This window comes from Gracilinanus agilis, chromosome 6 (assembly GCF_016433145.1).
Source record: "Gracilinanus agilis isolate LMUSP501 chromosome 6, AgileGrace, whole genome shotgun sequence".
In the NCBI taxonomy this organism is placed as follows: Eukaryota; Metazoa; Chordata; class Mammalia; order Didelphimorphia; family Didelphidae; genus Gracilinanus; species Gracilinanus agilis.
The window spans coordinates 167,790,620-167,803,783 of record NC_058135.1 but is presented as its reverse complement, the minus strand read 5'-3'; the positions used below and the strand labels follow the sequence as shown (position 1 = coordinate 167,803,783).

Genomic DNA, 13,164 nt, shown 5'->3' with positions numbered 1-13,164 from the left:
GGGTCTCTCAGCAAGGTTGGGTAATGGGTGAAGGAGACTAAGAGATCACTCCCAAAATGGAGTCCAAAACTTAGCTAACTCGATTATTGAAGTCTTGATGGTTGAGATGCGATGAATGGCTTTGACCAAGGAATCATGGTTTCAATTTCCAAAGAAAGATCCTTGGGAAGCCCTCAGGACTGGATCTGAGCTGGGATGTCCTCCTCTCTCCTCCCAGTCCTCTGCCTGAAGACCTCGCCTCCTCTCCTCCTTCCTCAGGAGCTTCTCCCAGAATTCTCTCTGGTCTCAAATGTCAGCAACTCCTTCTCTGGCTCTTTTTGTCCCATTCCCCTTACACAAATCCCATCATTACAGTTACTCATATAAAACATGAAGGGGTTGGGCGCTAGGGCCCCTAAAGTCCCTTCCAGTGACCATATATAATCCTATGGTGTGGATAGGGATCTGTCCTTGGCTCTGTGTTCATGACACAGTGCACAGAGTGCTGGGTTCAGGGTCAAAAAGACCAAAATTCAAATCTAGCCTCAGACACTTACTAACTATATGATCCTAGGCAAGTCCCATAACCCCTTTCTGTCTCAGTTTTGCCAGCTGTAAAATAAGAAGAGTAACAATAAAACCTATTTTTCAGGGTGATTGTAAAGATCAATTCTTCTTCTTGTAAAATGTTTTTAGTGTAGTGCCTGGCACACAGAAGACACAGTGTAAATACTGGCTGCTATCATCATCATCATCATCATTTTTAAGCATCTATGAGTTTGCCAAGCAATATACTAGAGAGTGAGAATACAAAAATAAAACTGAAACAGCCCTTGCTCCTTAGGAGCTTACATTGTCATAGGATAAAGGTGTACACATAAAAGTATATACAAAATAAATACAAGGCAAAGTCAGCACTAGACAGTAGCAGCCTACTGACAGCAGTATCTAAAGAAGTCTCATAGAGGTGACAGTTAAATGAATTGAGAAGAACCAGATTAGATGAGAAGCCAAGGCAAGGAGGGAATCCATCTCTGGCATGGCAAGGAGATAGATGAAATGAATGAGTAACATTAGGAGGCCAATTTGGCTAAACAGTAGAATTTGGGCCCCAAAGTTTAGTGTGAATTAAATGCACAATTCTATTTCAGAAGATGACATATGAATAGAACATCCAAGGAGGCTGTAAATACAAAGGGAATAACAAATGATCACTCTACCTGTACAAAGTGCAAGACAATGGCACTCCTTTAAATATAATTGGCACAAATGTTGAAAAACAAAATGGAAAAAAAAACCATTCATCTAAGGTGTGTTATAATTCATGTTTGTAGAGAAAGATGGAAGTGGGAGGGGGCACTGCAAATTCAGTTGCCTACAGTGTAGGCTGTTTATATCCTAGCTTGAGGATTGAAAAAAGATACTATTAGGAATGGAAAATAATAATAAACTGGGACACACCCACACCTCACAAGGGAAAAACAGATAGAGGAACTCAGGCAAACCTAATATGGATGTGAAGTTTGGGAATGGCAGTTGGCCAATTACTGCCAATCTGCCAACCGGGGAAAACCAATGAAGTGGGTTCTTTTAACTAAGAAGAGACAAGAAGTGCTAACAAACTGGGTTTACTTGTAATAACTGAGGGAAGCAGGGAGAGGGATATTTCTATTCTAAAGAATAGCCTAATAGTTTAACTAACTAGATTTCTAACTAAGTTGGTCTCTAACTAAACTAGGAGGGGCTGAAGTGGGTTTCTCACAGTACAGGGTTCAGAGATGCTCCAAGCTGGTCAAAGATGTTACAGGACAAGTTCAAAAGCAGCCAGTTAATTCAAAGCAGACTCCAGAAAGTAAGGAAGATTGATCTGCTGTCCACCAACAGATAACCCAGTCCTTTCCTCAACCTAAGCCACGATGTTTCCTTGAAGAACATTCTTCTCAGCAGTATCCCACACTGACAGCTCCTTGGGAAGTTGGCAAAATCTGGACCACACAGCCACAACACCTCCTTTCCTCCAGCTTGGTCAAACTCCTACACCTTTTCAAAATCCAGGCTTCATTCCATTATAGAACCCTTAAGTCTTTAGAGTCAACCTGGCAGCCTGGGTGCGACTGCTTAATCTCCCCATTACAGGATAAATGGCTTTTTGTCATTGTGGGGCAATAAAAATGAGTAACAAATGATGCCAAACATATTTGCCCTTTGAGACTACAAAATCTGGAAGAAAGAAAAAAAAAGGCTTTCTCATTTTCTTTTGCAATTGCTTTGCTTCCTAACCAAGAGAGGAAAAAACTTGTAGTAGTTAAGAGGAAATAAATTTGAAATCTCTGGTAAGCAATACTCGCATCCCCGCCAAAAAAAAAAAAAAAAAAAGAAAGAAAATGAAAATAGGTTAAATACAATAAGCCTGGAAATATATGCTTATCCAGATGACTGACTCAACAGAAAACTGGGGGAGATGACTGGCATGTTTGATGACAAAGTTAGTACAGACTTAGACCACAGGACTGAATCTAATTAGATAAAATGCAATAGGGATAAATATTAAAGTCTTATAAGAAAGTCATCTTCACAAGTATAAAATGGGGAAATTACAGCTAGAGAGTAACTAGTCTAAAACAGTTCTGCAGCCTGAAGCAAGAGGGATATAACAGCCCAAAAGCTAATATGATCCTTCTTTATGGCATCGAGAAGCATAAAGGAAAAGGTGATGGTGCCACAGTTAACTCGAGATTTTTCAGGTCACATTTGAAATACCATGTTCAGTTCTGGGCCTGATAAACTTTAAAGTATCCGGTTCTTGTTCTGCTTAGTGTTGTGAGGAAGATAATATTAGTTATTGATTAAATATTAAGGTGTATCTAACAGGAAGGAGCTGGAGCTGGGAATTCCAGGATGGAATGAGGGAGCAGGAAGAAGTGACTTGAGCTCTGGGAAGGACTCCATTGGGGGTTAACACAAAAACTGTGGTTAGCCCTGGGAGCACTCAGAGTAAAAGGACATCCTGTATCCTGATTTTCCCCTGGGATCTTGTGTGGTGGTGGCATCTAGCAAAGAGTCAAGATCTACAGTCTTGTGTCAAGGAAGAGGAGGAGTTTGGGATCTATCTGGTGGAGAGAGTCTTGAGCACACCTTCTCAACTTGGTACCTGAGACAACCTTGGCTCTTGGCATCCAGAGATCACCAGTGGATTGCAGTGAGAATCCCAAAGCCACAAAGCCCCTAGCTGAGCTGCTCAAGCATGGCAGGTTCCAGGTCTGAGGCAGTCACCCAGAGACTCCATTTAGAGCTCCTTGGGCCCTGTTAGTTTAGATTACTAACTTAGTGTAGAAATAAGTCTTTCCTTTCCCTGTGGATTATGTCATTAGATTTAAGGTTTTAGAGTAGATATCCCTATCCCACCTTTTAGTTGTTCATAATTAAACCCAGTTATATCCTGTTACCTTCTCTGTTGAATTCAAAGCCTCTGGCCAGAGTGACAGTTGGCTAACTGTCATTTGTCAGTTAGGAGCAGCTTGGTTGTTCAAGTCTTCATGTCCAGGTCTAATTTCTCATAAATCCCAGTGTGTGTTCCCACAAACCACTTAGTTTATTTATAATATCCCTGGTGACCCCATTACCCTTACTTCTATTTCCCACATTAGCTAGAACAGGAAATTAGGAATTAATGGTGGATGGCACAGAGGCATATTTCAAGTCAATGAGTAGGACTGAAATCCAAAGGGGAATGGACTGCCTCAGAGGTTAAGCTAGTGGTCTTCAGACAAAAGCTAGATGTTTCCAGTCAAATATATTGGAGAAGAGAACCTTATTTAGCTAAGGTTCCTTTCTGTCTCTGGAGTTCTATAAAAATATGTGCATATAGTGTGTATAGATTTAAAGTTTGTGAATAATAGTGCCATAAGTGCTAGAAATACTTATTATAAATTTGTTTCTAAAATATTTTTAATGAAATTTATAAACCATACATATGTATATGTTATCCATAAAGACATATGTCTATATGCCGATACCTTATATGTATACCCATATGTGATACATACATAGGTAGATATATATAATATACTTGAAGAGTATGTGCACTGCTGTAAAATTAGACTTCAAACACATTTAAAATTATTAATCCATCACTCATGGCACTATTACAAACTTATAAAACATAGTATATATATGTATATATATATATGTATAGCCTTGATATTTTTAGTAAACAAAACAGGGTATTTTTCTAAATAAGTATATTTTTGAAGATTTCTCTATAAAATACTACATAAGACAAGTCATAACAAAAATATTAAATGTAATTATAATTTTTCATATTTACTTTTTTATGTTTTTTTCATGCCAACTAGAGCAATTTTTCGTAACCATGTAGATACTTTCATCTTTCTAATCTCAGAATATTGGTGCTTTCTCGGATCAGCATACAATATCAGTATTATCACCCAGTTCTCTGAACATACTCTCTTCTTGCTGCCATCTCAGCTGTAATAATAAGAGTCTGATATCCATCATTTCCAGTCACTTCAATTGCAAGAGGACCTTAAAAGACAAATTGAAGCAAAAAGTCAGGTTGTCTCATAATGGAATGGTGATATAATGCTAAAATGGAATACTTTCTAAAAAGATGGGGAAAAACGTATGAAGAACTGTGTCATTCTGTTATCATGACTGACCACTGATGTATGTCATTCACTGTAAGTACTGGGCTGGTGAGCACAGCTAGATAGTTTCTTTTGTCAAATAATTACTGTTGAACACATTCTGTGGCTCGTCTAGAAACTCTGAGATGCAGAATGTTAGTACTGGAAGGGCCCTGAGAACTGATATAATCCAATCCCTTTCTCACTGATAGAGGAAGCCCCCTAAGTGAAATGACTTACCTAACATCACTAAGTCCTGGCTGCAAGTCCAATAACCCTTTCGCTCCATTCTGCTACCTTTATTCCATTATCACTAACATTAGTCTCTATTTTACAACACTACTAGCCACAAAGTCAACTCAAATCAAATCAACATTGATTCAGTGCCTACTTTGTGCCTTGAGCTGGGCTTTGTGCTGGGGAGGGGGGGGGCAAAAAGAAAGAAGAAAAACTGTTTAAAAACATGACAATACCTTATTAGCTGCTTCCAATGAATTTATCAAATTCTGCAGTTCTTCTTTATTCATTTCAACAGAATATTCTTTAATGTCACCGTTTTCTTTTACATCTAGATCAAGGTTAAGAAGAGGTACTTGCAGTGTGGCAATCTTATCACTAGAGAGAGCAAGCTTTTTAAAATATAGAACATAATAATTAGAAAAAACTGAACAGAACTATATTAATTACACATTTTGAGTCTAACAGAACAGTACAGTTTAGAAGGTGATGCTAGCTGCTATTAAGTATAGAAGAAACTACAAGGAATAATAAAATCACACTATCAGGTTTAACTAATGATTGGATAATTATTATTAAATAAGCATTTTATTCAAAACCATTACCAAGATGTCAGCCTACTTTCTTTTCTATCTTCAACAATTAAGTGCCTACTATGAGCAGAGGAACAAAGTTCTAGTTTGATGCTTCATTCTGGTGTGGAAGGTGACTATGGGTTCTCAAAGGCCAGGCCAGCCCAGCACAAGTTTAGACAGTTTACATTATGTTAGAAAGGCTTCAAATTTTGGCAATGTACCTAATCTGACTTCTAAGGACCTAAGTATGAAGAGGCTCACCCCGAAGGAAGCTGTCTCTTTGATGATCATTAGTCAAGACAACTCATCAAACAAAGACAAATACAACTACAAAATGACCCTCAGTACTACATGGCCACTTCTATTTTTGTAGCAAAGGTGCCAAATGATAATAAAAATTGCAATTTTTAGATCACATATTAACTTTGACTTTGTTATTAAGCACTTTAAATATGATATGTTATGATTAAAATTATCTCAGGAGACTGATTTGAGGGTAAGGATAGCAATTTGTTGATTATATCAATTTATTGGATAGGCCAGCAACATAACCAATAAAAGGACAGATAGGTCAACGGACCCCCTTGAATGAACTGAGACCCCAAATCTTGGTCAGGAAGTTTGATAAGTAGTTTGAGAAGATAATTATTTAGCCCCTCCCTTGAACATCCCAAGACATTTCTGCTAATTAAGAGGTGGTCCATCAAACTATCCACTCCTCCTCCACTACCCACAGGTAGACAGGTAATAGTTTGTCACACTAGCCAGAAAAGAATCAATGGAAAATATCCCTTTTAATCAGAATCTGTGAAAGGCTGGTGATTCCTAAGAACAAAGGAAATGAAAAAAGCAGCAGCCTGGATAGAATCTCTGACCCAGCCACAGAAATACACCATAATTCTGTATAATATACAGGAATTGGTGCCTTTTTACTCCAGGGTCCTGATATAAGAATTAATATAGTATTTGAAAATTAAATTTTCACACATCTCTCTCTAAAGATCAATAAGTAGGGGGCAGCTGAGTAGCTCAGTGGATTGAGAGCCAGATCTAGAGATGAGAAGTCCTAGGTTCAAATTTGACCTCAGACACTTCCCAGCTGTATGACCCTGGGCAAGTCACTTAACCCCCATTGCCTACCCCTTACCACTCTTCTACCTTGGAACCAATACACAGTATTAATTCTAAGGCAGAAGGCAAGGGTTTAAAAAAAAAAAAAAGATCAACAAGTAGGCAAGCTATTTTAACAACTGAATCATATGAAACCATAAGAAAAAAGTAAGTTACAGTTAAATGGAAAAATGACTCACCCTTTAGAACAGGCAAATAAATGAAATGGTAGAATTTGTTTTATCATGTACTTAAAAGCCATAAGAAACATTATGTTTTGGAATATCTGGTCACCTCAAAAAACAGTAGTCATCTGTATTTGCAAAATGACCACCATGAAATTAATTGCAAGTTATTAAATAATAGCTATTACAGAAGATGAAAAGATAGAAAAACTCTGAGAAGAATTATATAAGACCCTTTAAATTTAATAAACATATATTTGATATTTGGCAACTTCACTACAAACATAGGAATAGATGACAAATAAACTAGAAAAAAATGAATAGTGAAAAAGAAATGAAAGAGGCCAGGACTAGACTTAAGGAAGCCTCCTAAATATATAGTATTAATATTTTCTTAGAGAAAAGAACTGGTAGTTATTGGTTATGGCAATCACCTAAGAACATAACAAACAGAATATGGCTCACCACTGATAAATCAGCTATCTCCACTGACTTATTTGCGTGAAATTCAGAGCTAGCAGTTTAAAGTGAGAAAGAAACAGGGTGGGCAATGAACATGAAGCAAACAAGTTACTAACCCTGAAAACTGGGTAATGAACAGAAAAAGAGAGACCCAGATTATAATAATTTCATGAAGAGATTTGGTCAGAGTAAATCAAGTCCAAAACAAGGAAACCAAAATAATTTTTAAAGAGTTTTAGTCAACAAATTTATTTGTCAAATGTAAAGATATGGTAGCCAAAGGCTAGTTTGGACTACTCTTTTGTGAAATCACAAATGCATCAATAAAGAGTAAAATCCAGCTTAAATAAAGCTATCCCCATTGCCTGGTACATAATAGATATATATTAATTGATTGATTAGAGGGGAACCCAAAAATTGATTACAATTATTTGAGTCATTTCAATTGAGTGTTTCAGAAAAGAGCCAAGGACTTTTCTAGGCACTAAAAGATATGCAAAATTTATAAAAACACAATCTTTGACTTCAATAAATTTACAGTTTAGCACAGATAACTAACTATATTATATCACATGTTAAACACACTACAAAGGCAGAAAACAAAGTACTAAAGGAGAATAGGGGAGGGGGATCACTACTGACTGAGGAACCTCAGGGAAAACTATATCCTCTCCAGTGATGGGCAAACTTTTTAAAGAGGGGGGCCAAAGGAAAGGAAATGCTCTTCTGTCAGTCTGTTTCTGAGGCAACTCTTTCGAAGTTTCATTGTATCGTATCCTACTCATTGTATTCGTCAGATTAGGAATAATGTCCCATAGCCCTATAGAACATTTCAGGGGCCCCATCTGGCCTGCATGGTTGCCCATCACTGCTCTAGACATCTGAAGATGCAGGAAGGAACTCGGATAGAGAAGAGTCAGAGATGTAGATTAGGAAACAACATACATAAAGTTAAAACTTCAGCCACTGCCAGAGAGAGGATATATAGAAAGAAAAATGGCCAAAATCAAAACCATAAAAAACACCAACATTAAAAATTATACCTTAGAATTACTCCCTAGAACAATAAATCATATCACTTCCCTAATATTTATGAGGTTTAAGTATTTTAGGCATCTAACTCATGCTGTCCTGTTTTGAGTTACGTGTATTTGCTTATTTTAAAGATAATAACACTAAGATTTTAAAATATAGATTCTAAAAAAATTAGTTCATCTAAGCATGTTCTAAGAATAATACATTTTAGATATATAATGTAAAAAAATAAACAGCAATTTTACTCAATTTTAAGTGATCAAAAAGATAATTTAAACATGCATGATCCCAACTATAGTCTTACCTTTAATTGCCAATCAAAATCCTGTAGTTGGGCAGAGGAAATGGCAATAATTTCTCCTAAAAGAGCTTTCCTAATTTCATCCTTCCGGCTTTTCAAACATTTCATGATTGTCTTCTGATGATCTAAGCTTAAGTGATTCAATTGCTCAATCACCTTTAAAAAAATTTTAAGTGTTTAAAATTAAAACTAGAATACACATTTAAAAGCAATATAAAACAGTATAGTTGATAATGGTCAATAAAACAGAATCAGAATAATTCTGGCTGATGTTTTCACAATTTATATTTCAATCTTTCCCAGTAGTTTTTAAAAACAAAAGTTTCATCCCATCCCTAGGATAATCAAAGTTGCAAAAGAGTCACAACTACCAATTAAAAAATATAGAAATTTGTATTCTTCAAATTTCTGTCTCAATATTATAGGATTTATAATCAGAGGATCTGAAGTTAAATCCCAGACCTGCCCCTGAGAAAATCACAACCTCTATAAGTCTCATGAAAAATTAAACCTGGGTAGAAAGAATGTGTGAAGAATGTGTGAAGAATCATACAGAAGAAATGTGTGAAAATATTCCATATTCTGGCAAAATGGTAGATCCTCTGTAATCTCAATAATCAAAAACTCAATAATCAATAACCAAATTTGAGCACTACTCAGAAATACTTAGAGACTGGATACAATTTGTGAACCAATAAACTTGACAAAACATTTCCTGAGCACATACTTTTTATAAACCTCATATCAGGTGTTTAAAGGCATACAAAAATGAGTAACACACACTTTCCATCCTTGGAGCTTCCAATCTAGTAGGGAAAATTGGCTATGTATATAAATAATGATGATAAAAGATATTAATGTTATATTTTATACAAGAACCTATAAAAATAGTGTCAGTCATCTTAAAGCTCAGAATAAGATACGACTGATTAAGAAAAATAAATTGAACAAAAAGGTTTTCCTTTTTTTGCTTTTTAAAGTTAAATGAGAAAAAAAGAATGCTCAAAGAAGAAATAAGCCTGCTCCTCTTTTGGAATGAAACAATGATAACTAACAACAGAAAGAAAGCAGAGCTGTTCAACTCTTTTGCTATTATTTTCTCTGACAAGAAAGAACTTCCTAAGTTAAACAGAGGGTAAGAGAGTACCTAACTAACCATGGTTAGTTCAAGACATTGACCCAGAAGAATAAATTCCTAAGTACTGAAAAAACTAGTAGAGGTATTTATTTTTTTTAGATATTCTATTACTCTAAATTATGTGATTTGCTGCTATGCCCTAAACATACATCAAGTACAGCCTAAGCATTGTACCATATCATAAACTGTTTAAGAATTAAATCAACTAAAATCTAAGATGTTTATTACAAAAAGACTAATTTGAGGTGCTATTACCTTTTCAAAATCCTTATTTTTACCAATGACAGTTTTGAAAAATTTGGAAATATCTTCCAGGACATTAATCCACTCTGCTGAATCCCAAATATTTTCATAATCCTTAAATTGAGGATAAGCCCGTCCACAAATGCCATCAATTACTTTGTGAAGGAGCTATAAGGAAAAAGAGTGGGGAGAATTATTTCATTAAACTAGATTAATACACTTACCTTTCTTATAGTGCTCACATATTCTAGCAAAAGATCCCATAATGTTATAATGGGATTAAAAAAAAAATATATATATATATATATTTCCACATAACTTTGAGTGAATGAAAATTTATTTCAAGGGTCTCAAACAACATAGAAATGTTACTTTTCCAAATACCTGAAAGACAGGTGATAAGTATATGAATTTCGTTTTTTATCTTTTCCTGTAGCTTATAAGCCTGCTTTATCAAAGTATCTTTTAGAAAAGCTTCCTTACTAGAGATAGTCATATAGTAACTCCAATTAACTATCAAATTCAAACTACTTCTCCAATCTCTTCCTGTTGGAAGCCTGTACACTCCTAACTACATTATCCATTGCATCAAAATCCACACCTGCTCCCCAAATAACTAAAGTTTAACCCAATTCCTTTATGTTCTTTTACTGAAGACAATTACAATCTAAAACCAATTGCTTATGTGCCATATGTGAGAAGCCCAGAGCATAAAAGCTGTCAAAACAACAAAATAAGCGGCCCCTACCCATTATCTTCGAAATTAGGAAGGCACCAGGAAGTATTTTTGACTACACATATAAAATGTCTGTTCCTAGTGAAATACACACCGGCTACCTAGTTACAAATGATGGATAAGAAAAATAAGGATTGATATCCAGAATCTAAGAGGCTAGCAATTATAAATTCAGTATCCAGTAGATAAGAGTATTCCTTAAAAAAAAAAAAAAAGTATTCGTAATATTGATAGAGCAACCATAGATTTCAGAGAATGACAGAGCTCAGTTGGAGAAGATTTCTAATTTTACAGATTATCTGATTCAATCTGTTCTAGATAAGCTCCATATCAGGAAAAGAAAAGAAACTTTAAAAAAAAAAAAAAAAAAAAAAAAAAAAAGGAAGAAGAAATCTTAGTTCACCATAAAGCCTGAGAGGTGATGAAGGGGGCGGGTCAGGGGCCGAGCTAATCAGACGCCTCACTAGGGCCTTCTTTGCTTTCTGCCCCTCCCCGCTTTCCCTTCACTCCTATACTGGCGAGACGGACTATGGCAAGGGATGCGACGGAAGGATCCAGCAGTGCACAAACTCCCTTGCCTCACCTTGGGCGCGAGCTCCGCTGGCAGCTTCTCCAGCCGCTGCAGTGGCAGCTCCTCTTCTGGCTCCATTCCTCTCCTAGGCACAGAGACCCCGAGCCGGCCGATCACGTGACAGAACCCAAAGCGCTCACGTGATCCCTGAGGAACCCAGCCCCTAGGAACCAAAGGGAAAAAGGAATTCTAGCTTTGCGCATGCGTTCCTCTTAAAGGGCTCTTCCTTTTATTAGTGGCCTTAAAGGGGAATTAGTGTTAGAGCTGGAAGGGGGCCTATAAGGTCATCTAATCTCTCTTCCTCTTTTTATAGAGGAGAAAACTAAAGCTGCTTGACTGATGGGAGAAAGTGAAATACAATGAAAAAAGGGAGGCAGAGACAGTGAGAGAAAGAATTTATTAAGCAATGATTATTCAGTGGTTCCCAAACTTTTTTGGCCTGCCGTCCCCTTTCCAGAAAAAATATTACTTAGCCCCCTGGAAATTAATTTTTTTAAATTTTAATAGCAATTAATAGGAAAGATAAAGGCACCTGTGGCCATCACTGCCTCCCTGGATCGCTGCAGCACCCACCAGGGGGTGGTAGTGCCCACTTTGGGAATCACTGTATGAGGCAACTAAGTGGCACAGAGGATAAAGTGCCTGGTCTGCATTCAGGAAGTCGTCTACCTGAGTTCAAATTTGGCCTCAGACCCTTACCACTTTGTGACCCTGGACAAGTCATCTAACACTGTTTGCCTCTGTTTCCTCATCCACCAAATGAGCTGGAGAAGGAAATGGCAAACCATTCCAGTAACTTTGCTAAAAAAAAAAAAAAAAAGAAAAAAAAATGGGGTCACAAAGTGTCTCAGTCAAGCAAAAAAAAAAAAAAAACTACTGAACAACAGAATAGTAATAAAAAGGTTAGCAAATAATAAAGATAAATAATTTATTAAACACTCACTATGATACATAGTAAAAAGATATAGAGAAGTTATTAAGCACTGGCTGTAATAAAAATAGATGATAGAGCTTATTAAGCACTATGATTGATAAAAAATGGAGAATTTACTAGGCACCTATTATAATGTATAACCAGATAGAGAAATGATAGAAAGGCATAGATAGATAAGAGAATATTATTAGCACTAACTATGTACCAGTCACTGTGCTGAATACTATGGATACAAATACAACCAAAACTACTTAGATCTAGAGTGAAAAGACTCCTAAAACTGGGCTTTGTAACTTGTTGCCATGTAATACAGGGCAACTCTGCCTCACCTCCCTGGACCTCAGTTTCCTCTTAAGTAAAATGGTCTAGATGGTATCTGAAGTTCCTTTCAACTACACATTGATCTATGATCCTTAAATTTTATTTGAAGATGATAAATTATTCTCTAGACCCGGAGTATCCATTATGAGGAACCAGAAAGGCTTTATATAGAGCCATTATTTTTTAGATGGGGTTTAGGAAGCAATATTGTATTATAGAAAGTGCACTGGCTTTGTAATGAAAAGTCCTGATTCCAAATCCTGCCTCTATTATTTGCTGCCTATGTGACTTTAGGCTTCCAGAACCTTACTGGGTCATGGATGTAGGACAGGAAGAGAAGTACATCTGCAAGTACATCTCCCAGCCATCCCCCTGCCTTTTTCCAATTGACCTAGCAAAGGCATTTCATTTTCAGAGATAAGTTAATGAAGAAAGGAATTTTGAGGACTTTGAGAACTCAATAATATAAGCATCTGAGTCACTGTATTACTTTACTGGAAGTGGGAGACTTGTGATATTGAACTCTCTAGCATGAAGATACTTGCAGTAAAATATGACACAACATTGTCAGTACAAAGTAAAGGGAACAGGGAATGTGTAAAGGGGCAGGTGGATTGGAGGCTCAGAAAGATGAAAGTTGTTTGGAACAAATATGAATTGAATATCATACACAATTGATAAGATGGGGTAA

The 13,164-nt window shown here is 36.4% G+C and overlaps 1 protein-coding gene across 1 annotated transcript; it reads right to left on the bottom strand.

Moving 5' to 3' along the window:
* Positions 1–4,297: 4,297 nt before the first annotated feature.
* COMMD8 (COMM domain containing 8) lies at positions 4,298–11,325 on the bottom strand. Its single transcript, XM_044681040.1, has 5 exons — positions 11,231–11,325; positions 9,924–10,079; positions 8,534–8,686; positions 5,099–5,254; positions 4,298–4,524 (listed from the first exon to the last, which is right to left on the bottom strand). The coding sequence occupies exons 1-5, from the start codon at positions 11,294–11,296 to the stop codon at positions 4,504–4,506; spliced, it is 552 nt and encodes a 183-aa protein (XP_044536975.1). The 5' UTR covers positions 11,297–11,325; the 3' UTR covers positions 4,298–4,503.
* Between the last annotated feature and the right edge of the window lie 1,839 nt (positions 11,326–13,164).